Below are 17,519 nucleotides of genomic sequence, written 5' to 3' on the forward strand. Positions count from 1 at the left end.
GATTTTTTTTGTTTTTTTGTTTACCATTTTCAGAAATCTAGTCAAAATCCTAAATTATTTTAGCAGATTTTTTTTTAACTTGTTTAATTGACCATTGTTGTATTATATTACCTTTATTATTTAGATGTTATTATTAGGGCTGTCAATTGATTAAAATATTGAATCGCGATTTATCGCATGATTGTCCATGATTAATCGTGATTATTCGCACATTTATCTGTTCAAAATGTACCTTAAAGGGAGATTTGTCAAGTATTTAATACTCTTATCAACATGGGATTGGACAAATATGATTGCTTTATGCAAATGTATGTATATATATTTATCATTGGAAATCAATTAACAACACAAACAATGACAAATATTGTCCAGAAACCCTCACAGGTACTGCACTTATAAACAAATATGCTCAGATCATAACATGGCAAACTGCAGCCCAACAGGCAACAACAGCTGTCAGTGTGTCAATGTGCTGACTTGACTATGACTTGCCCTAAACTGCATGTGATTACCATAAAGTGGGCATGTCTGTAAAGGGGAGACTCGTGGGTACCCATAGAACCCATTTTCATTCACATATCTTGAGGTCAGAGGTCAAGGGACCCCTTTGAAAATGACCATAATAGTTTTCCTCGCCAGAATTTAGCGCAAGTTTTGAGCGTTATTTAACCTTGTTCCCGACAAGCTATGACATGGTTGGTACCGATGGATTCCTTAGGTTTTTCTAGTTTGATATGATGCCAGTATCTTCACTCTAGCTTTAAAACTGAGCCCGCTTCAACCTCCGAAAGATCGATTGCGTTAACGTGTTAAAGAAATGAATGGCATTAAAACAAATTTGTGTTGATGTGTTATTATCATGTTAACTTTGACAGCCCTATTTATTATATCATATTATTGTGATTATCACAATTGATATTGTATATTTTTAAATGGTCTGTGTTCTATTGATACACTTATGTACTCAGGTCTCTTGAAAATTAGGTAATGATAAGATCATTGGGACTTACCTGATTAAATAAAGGTTTGAATTGAATTGAATTGAAAAAAAAAAGTCACGTAATGTCTCGAAAATGTTTTTGGGGAACTGAAAAGTAAATCTTTGTTTTTTAATTGAACACGGTACTTTTAGAGCTCATCCAATGGGGATTTTTAAGGGTCACTCAACCTCCCAAGCAAGAAGAATTAAATAGAGGACAACGTAATCCTTTAATTAGTACAAAACTGAAGCATGACTGCCTCTAAACAGCGACGTGATTTGATTACACTAACGCAGTTTGTTTTCCTCTAATGCCACTTCAATTTATGTCGATTTGGACAAAGCTTTTATCTGAATTGAGTTGAAAAATACCATAACAGGTTATAGTTTTAATAGGGGAGACGTCAAATCTCCCACTGACGATGGAGATAGAAACAAAGCATGACAGGACAATGTGGAGGGCCATTATGATAATGGTGTATATCTATTGTTTTCAATTAATTATATTTATTAAATTATAGAAGTACTCATAGATTCATTCATAATTTGTTACAGCGATGCACTCTGTTACATTACGTCTCTGTAAATGTCACACTAACATATGCTGGGAATTATGGGCTTTTGTTGGCGGTGAGTCCTCTTTTCCTATCGTTTAACCCCTTCCACTTCATCCCATCTCTCTTCCATTTCCTCCCTGCACCTTTCTACCTGAACCCCTATATGTTCTCCTCTTGTTCCTCCCCCACTCCTCCTTGCATCAGGCTATCGTCTTCTTCTGTTGTCTTTATCTGCAGCCTTTCTAATCACTCGGAGCGCTCTGACATTATGAAGGGCACCTGTGATCAGCATAACTAAACACAGGTTCCTCTCTCTCTTTATCTTTATCAGACACATGGAAACACATTTTCCTTAGGCTCTTCTGTTTACCATCTGACATTTTGCACATCACGCTGCTCATATAAAACTGTAATTTTCATGTGATATTTAGGTTATCAGACTGATTGAGACTGTCTCTCTCTCCCCGGTCGTATGACTCACAAGTTCTCTTTCCCTGAATGTGTGAATCACCAAAATCTAATCATCATCCCTACCACTGTGACATGTCCCACAAAGCACCTGAATATGTCTTACATAACAACATATCTAAGGTAATCATGATTTTATCCAACCAATTAATACTTCTACTGGTTGCTCTTGCCCTATTACTCAAAGCTGCAGCCCCAACAAAACCCTCAAACTCTTTTTTTCTAAATATCAGATCATTGTCTACCAAAGCCTTACTGGTAAATGATTTGATTCTTAAGCATGGTCTGGATATGACTGGTTTAAATGAAACATGGCTGAAACCAAATGTTTTCTTCTTACCATTTAATGAAGCCTCCCAACCTGACGATACCAATTCAATTTAACCTCCAAACTTGATAGTAAGACTTGAGGCTCTTGCACACAATCAGCTATGAATTGCTTTGTCCGGGGCAGCAGACCTTGTGCTACTCCATCTGGCCCGAATCCCTGATAATCTTAAACTTTTGAGACTCACTCTTGAAACGTTGTTTAAACAGGTGCTGGCCTGCAATGCTGAATATTCATTTATGGTAAATGGTAAATAGACTGCATTTATATAGCACTTTTCTAGTCTTAGCAGATGTCACAAGAACCGATACTGCGGTACCAAGTCGATGCGAAAATTCTGAAAACACGAGGGAACTCATTATTCTAGTCAGGGCTCGAGGCTAACGGTGCCCCGTTGTGCCGGAGCTGATAGGAAATGTGTTTGGGAAGCAGTGAACTCACAATCAACTCATCCAGGGGACACACCCTATTTATTTCCCTGATGATGCTACAATGCAAACAACAAATCTGCATTGAAATTGGCAGGATGAGAGTTAGTTAACGTTAGCTGTTCGCTTCGTGCAGGACTGTGCCGCTTACAGCTAATGTTAACTAGCTCTTGTCCTGCCAGTTTCAACACGGGAGGTGCCACTGATTTACATTATGATGCGTTCAGGCTCTATTCAGAAAAAGGAGTATTGAGCGAAGGTAAATTCTGACGCTATTGCGATGTGTTCAAATGTAATCTTGTAAAATGTAGTTTTTGGTGAGAAACTTGAATAAATCCAGTTGTTTCAAGGAGATGTTTCACAGCAATATAAAATAAATAATAGAGAGGGAATTATGAGCTGTTTAACTTCCTAACAAACACCAGTATGCAAACAATGTGTATGTTGAAATACATGGAAATTTATTGTTTAACTTAAATTTTTTACCGTGGAATCGAATTGGGTATCGAGAATCATGGAATTTCACTGGTTTTGGTATCGACTACTAAATTTCTGGTCCTATTAGCGACCATTCAAAACGCTTTACAACACAAGCAGCATTCACCCATTCACACACATTCATACACTGGTATATATATATAAGGTGCCACCTGCTCATCAGGAGCGATAAACATTTGGGGTTCAGTATCTTGCCCAAGGACACTTCAACATGTAGGCTGCAGCGGCCCACCGACCTTCCACCACCATTAACCTTCTGATTAGAGGAGCAAATGTCCCCACTATAGCTTTAAGACTGCTATAGTAATGATCTTCTGCTTCCTATGGATTCGGATTCCATCTCACTGCTTCTATTACTGGATCTCAGTGCAGCTTTGACACCATAGATCACTGTATACTCCTAGACTGACTGGAAAATCAATTTGGCGTCTCTGGCCTGGCTCTCACGTGGTTAAACTCTTTCTTATCTTTTCACCTTAACTTTCAGTTAGCCTTTGATTACTTCGTTCAGGCCTTGTACCTATTATCTGTACTATTATCGCTCTGGCGGGTTGGTCTCAGTCTCAATATATTGTCTTTATCCTCTATCTTACCTTCTACTTTTATTTGTGTTTACTGCAGGTTTTCAACTGTAAGGAAAGAGTAAAACTGTGTCTGAAGTGTGTACCCTACTCCTGCAAGAGCTACGCGCAATTTGCTCTTCAGGAGGGCACTCAAGCCTTAAACATCTCTGTGAAGCTGCTTTGCAGATGTGTAAAAAGCCAAGAACATAGTGGTCAGCACACATGTATAATGGTATGGAAATGAGAAAGAGGAGAGGAGAGAAAAAGGACTTGACTGTTGAACAAGAAAATGCCGACCTGCTAATAAATGTAGGTAAGGACAAAAAAGTACGGGTCAAAATGTTACTCGCTCATTCAATCTTTTCCCTGAACTACAGCAGTCATAAATCAGAGGGAGGCAGACATTTGGAGCATAACTCCAGGAGGACAACTCACTAAAAATCTTAATTAAGTCTACATTGGACAGAGCAGTAGCTCGCAGGATGAAGCCAAATCAGCTCTGTGTAATGCCGAGATAATTTCCTATTGAGCAGAACTAGGCCAGATAATATTTGCACATTCTTTCTAAGGTTTATTTCAGCCTGGCTGCCTGGTGGAGAGCAGGGATTTTTTTTGGCACATAGAATAATACAGTGCGTACTATATTATCTGGAGTTGTACTTCTATATGAGAGACAACTTTCATGTTACTGCCTGATTTGTAAAAATTGTTATGTGCTGTATGATTTCAAGCTGAATAAAACAAGATGATTTCCCGCAGGTATTTAACCCAGCTGTGCTAGTCAGTTCTCATGTTTGCTGTATTTTTGCTTGCTGATGGTGAAAGTATAATTGCACAATAGTTGTACAGTTGTATTTGGTGGTGCAGGATCTGCTCTCTGAGGGGCATACTATATGAAGCCAGCAGCGGTGTGTGAAACATTCAGCAGGAAGCAGATTTGAGGCCCTGAGGAGCACATCATCTGGAATAATAATAATAATAATAATAAAGTATTTATATAGCCCAATTCATGTACAAAAATGCAACACAAAGTGCTTATGATTAAAAAAAAATCAACACAAGGAAAATAAAATAAAATAAATTTGAATTAAAACAGCTGGATAGGCGCGAATGCAGGCGATCGCCACAATATTTGTGCTGAACGTAGTGCCAAGTGGGGTCAACCACACGCACATCTTTGCTATTGGTTGAGGCTGCGACTTTGCAGACATATCAAGAATATGGATCTCAGTTGTCATGGAGATGGTTTGTTCATCTCCATGACAACTGATGTTTTTTGGTAACTTAAGATGGCCTTGCCAGAGAAGGTCAGTGCCTGCAGTTTATTTGGATCTGATGTTGATCAGCCGATGTGACATGCATGACTTAGAGGTTGTGTTCTTAGAGAACTAGCCACAACAATCCAATAAATAAATAAAATCAAACACAATTTCTTTGTCTTGTGCACTCCCATCTGTGGAAGATCAAAACTGTAATCATCATCAAAGTAAATAATCTATTCATTTTCTTCTACTGATCCTCTCTCTCCACCATCAATAAAAAGCAGCCACTTTAATATAGCTACATGAAAAAAAAAAATATTTTTTAAAGGACACACAACACCTTTGAAGTTTTCTATCACCGAAGTCGATATTACACTTTCAAAAGACATCTCTGTGGACACAATCAAAATGTTCCTGCGTATTATTCATGGTCATATAAGAGCTGCCTTTAATTTTTATGTACTGGTATGTATGTACTTCAAAACCTGGTTAGAGATTCTACAGTTTTTACACTTTCTTTGAGTCATTGTACCAGATGTCAGCTGTGGGTGAATTTCATTATTGTTGAAGATAGGAAGCACATGATATGAGTTATATTCCACAGCTGATTCCCTCCTCAGCTCTGAGGCTGAGTAAGACTCAAATTGAGTTAAAACCAGTGTGCAACCTAGGCGTCTGAGAAGTGAAGCCAATGCAGAAGTGCCTTAAACATGCATTCTTTCTAATAGCCAGCAGGGGGCGACTCCTCGGGTTGCAAAAAGAAGTCTGATTGTATAGAGGTCTATGAGAAAATGACTCCTTCTCACTTGATTTATTACCTCAGTAAACATTGTAAACATGAGTTTATGGTCTCAATCACTAGTTTCAAGTCTTCTTCAATACAGCATGATATTCATTTAGTAAATTATGGTCCCATTTAGAGTCAAATAGACCATAAAGCAGGGGATGCTTTAGGGCGTGGCTACCTTGTGATCACTACCACAGTGTTGTCCGGTCTGGGAGTTGTCTACGTGTTCGTCTTACAACTTTAACCCTTTCATAGTGCGTTTGCAGTTCATAAAATTTAATTGTAATATTTTGGTTCCCTACAAATGTCAGCTCCACCCCCTTGTGTCACTTCTGGTTGCAAAAAAACAAGATGGTGACGGCCAAAATGCTGAACTCGAGTAGGATTTTGAAAAAATATCATTGCGATATGATTTGCAATATTAGAGAGAATGATAATTTTTAGATCATTATTCTCATTTTCATTGAAAAACATATTAAAATGATTATGGTGTGATTTTTGTTAGGATCTGTACCAAACAAAGATGTTTTCTTAGGGCTGTAGAATATGATGTGTAGGCCAGGACATCTCTGCAGCAACACAATATTCAATTTTAAATGGTCCTTTAACAAATATTGCACCTCCTGATATTTGAAAATTGCCGTAGGCCATATTGTGACTTCGATAAGATTTGGATTAATTGTGCAGCCGTAAACTCGAGGCTTCAAAACGGCAGTCCACAAACCATTGGGTGACCTCACGGTGACTATACGTCCACTTCTTATAAACAGTCTATGATTAAAACATGAAGCATTCATACATTAAAACTTCTGGAGTAAGGGTTTTGTTTTCATTGCAATGACATCTTCATGTGTAACTATTCTACAAAATATTCACTGTGCACAATGTATTGAACACATTCATTTGAGAATCAGATTTTAGATTAGCCAGATTGCTGAATACTAATATTCTAAATTGGCCACATTAGATAAAGACCGAGGTTAGCTAAAGACTCGGCTGGGAGGATTAGTTTAAGGAGCTAATTGGAGCCTTTAGGCTAGCTCCCGAATTTCTTATCTGCTGCATTGTTCACAGAGCAGTCTGACTCTGTGAATCAAGTCAATCTGCGTTTCAAGAGCTTTACTGTTCGACCTTGATCTAACAGCAAGAGGATGAAGGGTAATGGCATCCCACTTGCACATGATTAAAGGCATCCTTCTTCATGCCTATAGATCTTTATGTTAAACCAACGAACAACATGCTGTAACAAGCCCCTTGGTGTATTACAGCAAATCACTAGCACGCTCACTTCTTCACCTGCTATGTGTTTAACCGTGAATGTTTAAGTCGGCAAGGAACGGCTCTTCACTCTTTAACATTTGAGTTAAGTGAATTACTGATGCGGATTGATTTTCGCCAGTTTGTCAGTCGCTACAGAGAGAGAGGAGGGAAAGTGGACAAATACACACACACACACACACACACACACACACACACACACACACACACACACACACACACACACACACACACACACACACACACACACACACACACACACACACACACACACACACACCATGGCCAGAGGGAGGCTGGTAGCGTTGCAGTGGGTCCTGGTTGTTATTCCAACAGAGCTGGGTCTCCAGTAGCATCACTAACATACTGGAGACACATGCACTGTAGAATACAGCCAAGCCATGATGAAGGGCCCCGCCATGTAAGTACACACACACACACACACACACACACACACACACACACACAAACACACATATACACGATGCCCCAGTGATATCGGAGAAATCAGACACAACATAGTTTGATGACATTTTTTCTAAATCTAAGTTCACACTTCACGACTTTCAGAGTCGTCAGATCTCAGTACTGTTCACACTACACAACTTGCTGTCTTATAATCAGGAGTCTTTAAGTTGTTGTGGTTTTCACGCTACATGACTGACCAGCAACAGGGGGTCACACACTACAAGATCTGTCACAGATTTGGTCTCCAAACTACGCTTTGTCACGAAAACACACGTGATAACTACACGGTAAATGACGTGATACCACATGCTAGACACATTACTGATGTTGTTGTTGGCACATGTGTTTACAAAATAGCCTGTTTCCACCAAGCCCCCTGAAGAGCGCCGGTCGTTGATCCCAATTTTCGTAGTGGCCAAACGGAAGTACTACAACCTCCGTGTCCGTCACGTGATGCCTTTGGGCCATAAAAGACTTTTTCCCATAGTCTTACATTGGGTAAGAGACGTCTGTAACTCAGCAGATAATTTTTTTTGAGGTGAATCAATTTCCCAGTACGAACACTCTAATAGCCCTTATTTAAATCAGTTGTAAAACGCACTAATAGCCGAATCCAGAGTTATTTCCCTTCCCCCGTTCATATGAATGAGGCTGGGATCGAGGCTGGAGCGAGGGCTGGCCGAGCGGTACCCAAGTACCGCGCGGTCTAATGTGGCCAATTTATAATATTAGTATTCAGCTATCTGGCTAATCTAAAATCTGATTCTCAAATTAATGTGTTCAATACATTTTGTACTGTGAATATTTTGTAAAGTAGTTTCACATGAAGATGTCATTGCAATTAAAACAAAACCCTTACTCCACTCGGTCCGTTCTGCGCCTGCTGTCCGGACTGCGCCTGCTCCATGAGCCCAATGGATGCGGAAGATCGCTGGTAGATCCGGGCACTTTTCCAGTCAAGCCACTTTGGCTTCGTGCTCCACTGAGCAACTTTCATTGGAATGAACGGGGCCCCGCCTCCAACACTGTATCCAGTTCTCTTAATACATCCATGGTTTCCACCGGTTTCCACATTTATTCCTTTAGGTGCAACAACAACTTTGCTCCGTGTTGCAAATGCAACACATACAGTAAGTTCCTATTGTTACAGGTGATCCCTCCTCTCCAGGTTTCCCCTCAACCCATGTCTTGCGCTCTCATTGGCTGTAGCTCGTGGACGGAGTCCCCGACAGGTCCAGATATTTAGCATACTAGATATCTGGAATGAGTCTGTGAGACATCGGCGAGCGCCGGCAAGCCTCTTGACTCGCGTCTTTGGACAGTTCACACATAACATTTGAGCTTCAATGTGCGAGCAGCGAGCTAATGCCAATTTGCCTCTGATCTGGGGCTTTTGTCGGGGAGCTCCAAAAACTGTCGGGTATCGGAAAATCAGGGCTAAAGTCGTGTAGTATGAACTAGGCATTAGTCAATGGACGCTCACAGAGAAAAAGGAAGGGAACTATTTTTTTTCTCTCTCTCATAAACACGCACACACACAGAAGAAGACTGTACACTGGAGGTGTAAAACAATAAAGTGATGCTGCCATGGCGCTGACAACGCTGACCTAACACTGTGAGGAACAGGAGAAACAGGTGCATCACGGTGCTGCTGCTTAATTAACCAACCTCTCTGTGTGTGTGCGTGTGTGTGTGTAAGAAAGAGAGAGAGCGTGAGAGGAAGAGTTATTTTTCTAGGGTTTTGAGTGAAATCTATTAAACTGAGACGCCAGCAGCCCATAATTCATAAATATTTCCTCAGCGTGACTCGAGGGAAGTGGATGATAGACAGAAAGAGTGAGAAACAGAAGTTCAGACCTGGAAGAAAGAGAAAGTAGAAAGGTAGGAATTGACAGACTAAATCAGGGGAACCCAATCCCATAAAGACAGGAAACTGCTCACTGATGAAATTCACACATCGCTCCGAGGAAAAAACAAGAAACAACCCCAGATACTGTACCACAGTGAGGAGTCTCTACTGCCGTTTGATCAGTTTAAGTCCAATCTGTGCGTTATGGGTACTGTGCTCTAATATATCACAGACCTATGATAAAAATCAATCATTCATATCGCCTATTTTGTTCTATCATTGAGGCTCCTTACCTTAATGAAAGCCTGTGGCCAAATTTCAGACGGGCTCATCTATAACCAATTCAACAACATTGATTTGATGCTATAAAACTTGACGGAAATATTCTGGCAGTAATGAATGCTGCCAATTTTCCTCTCAGTCTGAGGCTATTCTGGCATCTCCAGAGACAACAGCAGACGGCTGCTCTCATCTAGTCTCATCGACCTTACCTTTTAATTAAAGAAGAATTTAAAAAGTGAGCGAAGTAGATTTAGAATCTAATTTAGGGAAATTCGTCTATATGAAACCTGATAGCTACTTCCTCTTATTGGTATTTTGGTGAAAATAACAATGTATTAGGTTCTGTAATTTCACTTTTATATGCAGGTTTACCTGCAAAATATGCAGATCTAATGCATGCACAAAAAGATGTATGTGATGCAAAACAGGCCTATTGGTTAACCACAGGATTAGGTTTTGCTTCCTGACACACCTGCATTTAGATTTATTCTTTAGTCTTCTATTTTACTTAGTTTTAATCCTTTTAAATCCTATTGATGTGTATTTTTAAATCGCCTTACGTTTCTTGTCTTGATGCATTTGTGTGTTATGTAAAGCACTTTAAATTGCCTTGCTGTTGAAAGGTGCTATACAAATACATTTGCATTGCTTTGCCTTTGTTGGTGCTTTTAAATTCAAATTCAGATTCAGAGTTTGACCTCTTGTAGCGCAACAGAGGAATAGTTTCAAGAATGGGTCTCCATTTCGTTAGTATGTTCTGCTTTTGTTCTAGGATACTCACGTGGGTGACATGATACGCTGTTCTGCCCATAGACTGTATAAAATGATGGACGACATGACAGCTCCCTAAAAGTGAAGCCAAAACATCTCGATCGCCGCCAACCTCATGTGACCAAAACGACGGTTTGTGAGAATCAAAGTCTGAATTAATTTAAAATATAAATTACGCCTAGCAAAGTGAAATCTTATACTTACAGTTAAATCGAAGCGTTAGTGATGTTACAGAGCTGTCCGTCAACGTCTGTTATGAACGTTGTCGCCACTACCGCATTGCATTGTGGGATATTTATGCTGCTGTAGTATCCAGCATTGCATACTGTCATATAGTATGTAATTCACGTACTATTGGTTTCATACTAAGGTTTCGGACACACTCAAAAATCTCACATACTGTTTTAGCGTACCAAATAGCATGTTAGTATGCAACCAGAGATACCGATACTGACGTGTAAGTCACGCTGAATCTAACAGTGTCAGTGTTCAGATTTTGATCACTGTTTTGATAACATATTACTTTTTAATAATATCCCAGTCTGGTCTCTGTTCTGCTCCTGATGCACACTGAGTGGGGATGCAGTAAAATGCTAAGCACCTTGTCTAATTTAAATGGCTCTGATTGTCATCAGGGAATGGCCTCCTCTTAAATGTCAACAACTGCCAATCAGGGCTGCTCTAAATATCATGGCCGCTCAAACACTACCTTGGGAAAATGCAACAGATGTGTCGTGCATGATAGCACCTTTGTTAGAGACAATGATACCTGAGCTCTTCTACTTTCTCTCGTTCCCGCAGCGCTGCTGCTGCTGTAAGGAGCTATTCAAAGCACAGGGCAGGAAAAGAGGGAGAATGATGGGAGTGCACAGGAGAAACACATCACTTCTTTCTCATTCACACCAACTCTGGCAGGGAGGCTACAATAATGGTCTCCATTCTTCATCCTCACCTTCTTTTTTTCCTCCACCTTTTGCTCATCTGTATCTGATTCACGCTCTCCCTCTTTGTCGCTCTGTTCTCGTTAATGTTTTGCACCGTCTCACTATTCACATTTTACACCCCCACCCCTTTCCCTCTGTCACTTTGTCACCTGTCTGTTTCTCCATTTGTCCCTCGCATCTCATTATCTCTCTCTCTCTCTCTCTCTCTCTCTTTCTGCTTCACCACTGCAGGTGTTTGACAGTCATACTGTCGTCATATGGCTGTTGTTCTATTTTAATCTGACTCTTCTGTTCAGGAACAGACACCCACCTGCTCTCGCCATTGTCTTGGCTGCATTTCACTTTCTATTCACTCTTTTCTATCCACCAGTAGGTTTATCTATCTATCTATCTATCTATCTATCTATCTATCTATCTATCTATCTATCTATATGACATTATTAAAAGGTAAAGTAATTAGTTAAACAGTCGGCTTCTGCCAAAAGGATTTTTAAGAGAAGCTCAGATAAGGCAACAAGTGTTGCTGCCTAGGAAACTGCTTGCGTACTAGACAACCAAATCACCATGGATACAGCTATTACAGTTGCCATGTGACAATGCAGCACTTGATAATGGCTCTGGCTCCACTGATAGTTTGTTACACAGAAATCACTTTATTTAACCGGCTCGTAATGTCCTAATAATTTCTTATATGGTTCCTGTAAATAACAATCAAATAAAGACAAAGACATATATTTGAGGCACTTAGTTGTGTTGAATTTATGAGCAGTTAGAAATCTTCCAGAGGGATTTCATTGGAAGAATTGCTGCATTTACAACCAAGTAAATAATTCATTGTTCAATTTGAGACTCTCCTCCCGAGAACAATGACAGCATCAGTTGTCGCAAGTGCCAACAAAACGACATATGTTTATGTTCAAGTAACAAAGCCCTCGAACAGTAACTGTGACCGGAGAGAAGGAGGAAGTAAGGTGACGTCAATATGAAGAGACAAAGGGAGGAGGTCGGTAGGGGTGGGAATCACCAGAGGCCCCATGATACGATATTATCACAATACTTGAGTCATGATACGATCTTATTGTGATTTTAAACATTTTGCGATATGCTGAGTATTGCGATAAGATATATTGCGACCTCTGAAATATTTTAATCGATTAACAGCCCTAATAATAAAAGATTGATACTTGACGTCCGTGTATCAATACAATATTGCCAAGCAAATTATCATGATACAATGCTGTATCGATTTTTTCCCCCACCCCTAGAGGTCAGGGTGGATGGATGGGTCAACAAGACATTGGTCTTTGGGTGATCGCTGATGGTTTCCTTATCCCGTGTCTGTTGTAACCATGGCGACAAGGCTACCTTAAGGCACAGCCCACCATGCGCAAAATTAACATTGGCCTCCCGTTCATTCCCATTCTATGTGAGCTAAGGGCGAAAAAACATTTGCGGTGTTGAACTTTCAGCTCGAAAATCGCCTCGGCAGGCGATGGTCACTCGACTGCATTTGCACACGTGTGACTGTGCCTTTACCTCAACAATGTACAAACAATGCTATTTGAACTCAAGCCATGATTTTTCCTTAAACCTAACCAAGTTGTTTTTGTGCCTAAACCAAACCGCAGTATAGCGTTGACATCATAAAGCATATTCATGTCTTAACAGTGATTTATAACAGTTTTGGAAGGCATGAATGATGTGGTCCAGCTGATAGCGCCGTCAGATCAGAAAACACTTCTGTATGTCATTCTAGAGGGTGTCGACCAACAACGCATTTTGTCATTTAATTTGCAGGACTTGCTGTTTATTTTGGGAAACTGTATACTCATAACATGTTGGATTGTGTGCCTGCCTATAGCCAGATTTAACATGTTGGCATGTTTGGTTGACCTGCTGTGCCCTGACTAACAGACTCGATGTTACGCTTAACTGGAAGTGTACCAATTGAACACTGTCTCCACGATCCCTGTAATTAGTATTAAATGATCAATTCTTCTTCTGTTTCCTTCTAGTAAATTATAGGAATGTGTGGCACCTGTAAAGCAAAGTGTTACAGCTGAATTTCCAAAACAAATTTGCATAATTCTTGTTATATATTTGGTGCTACACAACGTCAGCTTCTCAAGTTCATGCTGTTGTTGTCTCTGCTTCTCTTTTGTGTTTTCTCCAGCTGGATCTGCACAGCAACTGGTTGCTGAAATCAATCAGGTTTGAAAATAGTTGCAGGGCCAGAAAATGTGAAAGTCTCAGTTGTTGCACACTGAATTTGTGTTATGTCACATCACTCACGGGGACATGCAGGGCTTCAAAGCCATTAGGAGCCACCCAGGGGATTCAGTTGGCAACAAGTAAGAGAGTCTCTTCTGAACCCTCATTAAACTTTATAGTGGGAGATGTAAAACAGCTGTTAGAAATAACTGAGTAATGAATATGAAAGGTGATATAACACTCAGCGGATTTGAAAAAAACCCCTGCTAATCCCTATGCTGTTTTGGGAGTTCTGTTTGTCATATTTTTAACTATAGCCATATATTTCCAATCACAAAGCCATCAGTGTTGCTATTAATACATCTGAGAGGCAGCCGAGCCAACGTATGGTCACATTAACCTGCCAGCTAGATAATAACTGGAACCAAACAAATTACTGTTCTCTGCACAGGGGAGAAATCTGGAAACAAATCTACCGTATCAGACTGCTGAATTATAATGCATTGAACTATACAGCGATTAACACGGTCAACTTTACTCACAGCCAAATCTCCTGTAGCTCTTCACAATGGCTACCAGGAGATTTGAGACGCAACTGTAAATATTCCCTCCCTCTATGTCTGTCTTTCGCTCGGTTAATTGTCAACACTGAGTGTTTCCTCTTTGGAAACAGGAAGTCAGGAATACCTACACACACACACACACACACACACACACACGCAGAAACTCAGGAAAGAGAGAGGCCTATTCCCTACGCTCACTTGTTCACACACTTGTTATTTTAACCGCGGAGCCTTTCACCCGACTCCAGCCTTCTGGTTTAACACGTCACTGTGTGAAAGGCTGTGTGTGCTCTTGTGTATGCGAGATACCGCTTCAAAGTGTACACCTGGGGCAGCCACTGTATTGCACATGAATGCGGCAAATTAAAAAGGAAAATTAATTAAATTGAATTGTAAACACTGCGTGATTAGTTAACCCAAACACACACACACACACAAATGGAAATATGCACAGGTGCAAGCTCACAAATACGATTTAATGACTGAATAACGAGCAAAACAGGAAATATTAGATGCAAAGACCACACATATACTACACACACACACACACACACACACACACACATAAGCAAGCACATATTGTCCGAGGTGATTTGGTTTAAATATTTTGCTGTACTGTATTGCACTTTTAATGAGATTCAGGCTTTGTGTGTGTGTGTGTGTGTGTGTGTGTGTGTGTGCGTGCACTCTGTCTTTTTGTGTGTGTGTGTGTGTGGGTGCATTATGCCATTGTTTAGGGGCAGAATAAATTTCCTGTTAAAAATTCCAGGATGGACTCCCCTCTGGGAGCTTCCCTGTTTATCTGTTCAGGAACAAACACACACATACGCACACACACATTTAAGCAGGGCAACACAATGCCTCTGTCTCCTGACGTTACCTCTAAGTCTCCTTGACATTTCGCTCACCTTTCCCTGTCTTCCTCTCTCCCTCCATGTCTCCCTCTCTCTCTTTTCTTCTACTGGGTCATCTCATGTGCCTGTACTCGCTCCTCTCCTTTCCCATAACCTCGTTTCCTCTTCTGTGTCCTTCGCCTTTAAGAAAAATCTTAGGTCATCTTGAGCAGTGTGTGTATTTGAATCTGTGGTGGAGTACTGACTGCACACAGCTCCAAGGTGAGGGAGGGTACCTCAAGTCTCTGAAATAAAGCGCCTACTGTGATCCTCAAGTGTGTATTCAGAAATATTTCATAGATTCATTTCATACTGTTCTAGTTTTCAAACAGGGTTAGTCCCCAAAAACATGATTTTTGAAAAATGTGATGCAGAAACTGCTATTGTATCTGAGAAAATGAAAATGAAATAAGCAGCAGGGACATTTGGTGAAACTTGACCTGTGCAAACTTTGATTGTGGTCCAGTAACTGATGAGCCTGAAGGTGTGTTTGAGTTGTTGACGGGAAGTGTTCACGGGAAGGATGGGGGGGTCGAAGGGGTCTTTCCTGTTCATTGGAGTCATAAATCTTTGCTACGCTCCTGGACGCTTGTGCGTGTGTCCTACTGGATGAAAGCTTATGATGAAAAGAGAAACTGATAACTGAGAGGTGGATGGGTTTAGGTGTAAACATGTTAGAGGCGCGAGAATGGGTCAGCAGTAAACTGAGGTGTTGACATGCAACTATCATCGTTTTTACCAGTGGATAAAGTCAACACTTCACTCAGGTTGTGAACTACAAAACCTCATTTTTTAAGGATAAAAAAAGAGTATAATCTTTAGCAATGATTGTCATTCTTTGCTTTTAACATCCATTACAAACTACTTATCTTGCTCAAAGTTGCATGCACTGGATGAGAGGCAGCATATACACTGGATCCAGTTTCTTTAGTGCAATGATTTGCTGCTTTTCTTAGTTTTATATCATTATAAATTGAATATCTTGCAAACCTGCATCAACTGATTTTCTTAGCCACTTGGGGGCAGCGGACAGAAGTTGTGAACACAAGTTGATATGGCGTATGTGTTAGCAAACAGATGCTTATTTTCACATCCAACATTTATGGAGCAACATCATCATTCATTTGGAGTTGTGTTTCTGTCAGCCTCACTCTCTTTTATCTCCGTTTTTGGTCTCCACCAACTCCTAAGGGAAATATCTGTCTCTTTAGCTGCTAAATGCTCCACTAGTTCACCAGCTGGTCTCTGTGTTTAGAGCTCATTCGCTGAAAACAGTTGCCTGCTGAGGCCAAAACGACACACAGAGTGGTGAGAGTGAACCAAAACAGTAAAGTTGCAGCCGGACAGATAAACAATGAGCTGAAAGTCACTATAAAGCTCTCTATATTAGAACTGGGCAATATGGAGAAAATCAAATATCACAATATTTTCGGCCATAAATAATCATCATTGTGTGTAGAGGCATATAATAGAACAGCTAGAACAGTCTGGTTCGTTCAGAAAATTACATCAATTTGCTGTAATGCAGCCTTTAAAACCAGGAAAAGACAACACTTATGCCATATTACGATATCCAAAATCTATGACAATATTTAGTCTCATATCATGATATTGATATATTGCCCAGCCCTACTGTAAAGTCGAGAAGGGCTGCAGATTCAGGTGATAATCCCTGCAAATTCATCACTACGAGCAACCCCTTTCACATTGTCTCTATAAAACTATAGATTATAGCTATCTCACATAACTTCCCGTCCTAAAAATAGTATCTAATTCCCTTTTGCGGTCCTAATGCAAACAGACAAATGTGAAAGTAAATCCACAAATGCACCGAACTACAGCTGCTCATTATACAGCAGCACTCCTGGCACTGGAACAACCGACGTATACTCTTGGTTAGATGAAACACACGACGGTGCATTGTTTCAGTTGGCAAAGAGTATGATTCAGGACAATAATTGTAACCCTGATAGCGTGAACATATTAAAGAACAAGCCCAGAAACAGTAATTACAAGCTGGCTAGATGAGTCTTTTAATTTAAGCGAGCTAATTTGTTGCCTTAAGATAATTAAACAATGGCTGTGACATGTCAGAAGACAGATTGATTCATAGTGAAAAAGACTTATACGGATGAATTCTTAAGGGGGATTGTGTATTAGGTGTGCCTGCATTGCTTCCACTGTAAATAGTTCTCACACTCATCTGGGTGAGTCTGATTATTTCAAGCGAGTAATTAAGAAGTCAGTAGCACCGTGGCTCAATGGTTAGCACTTAATATTTAGTGGATTTGGGTGGATTTTGGCTCCTTGGTACAATGAAACACTAGCAGACCAACTCTAAACCGACTGCAGGTGAAGATTTGTTCGTCTGTCTGTGTTTTCACCCTGCG

General features: G+C 40.3%; 1 protein-coding gene across 3 annotated transcripts in view; it reads right to left on the bottom strand.

Annotated features, from left to right (window-relative positions):
* pde2a (phosphodiesterase 2A) overlaps nucleotides 1–17,519 on the bottom strand; it is a 178,031-nt gene that overhangs the window by 39,710 nt on the left and 120,802 nt on the right. The window contains exon 1 of one of the 3 annotated variants that reach the window (XM_074641807.1): nucleotides 11,773–11,814. The exons of the other annotated variants lie outside the window; for them this stretch is intronic. Within the exon in view, the coding sequence (XP_074497908.1) occupies nucleotides 11,773–11,799 (27 nt within the window). The 5' untranslated portion in view covers nucleotides 11,800–11,814. Of the gene's footprint in view, nucleotides 1–11,772; nucleotides 11,815–17,519 lie in introns of those variants that run through there. 3 annotated transcript variants of the gene reach the window in all.

Source organism: Sebastes fasciatus, chromosome 7 (assembly GCF_043250625.1).
Source record: "Sebastes fasciatus isolate fSebFas1 chromosome 7, fSebFas1.pri, whole genome shotgun sequence".
Taxonomy (NCBI): domain Eukaryota; kingdom Metazoa; phylum Chordata; class Actinopteri; order Perciformes; family Sebastidae; genus Sebastes; species Sebastes fasciatus.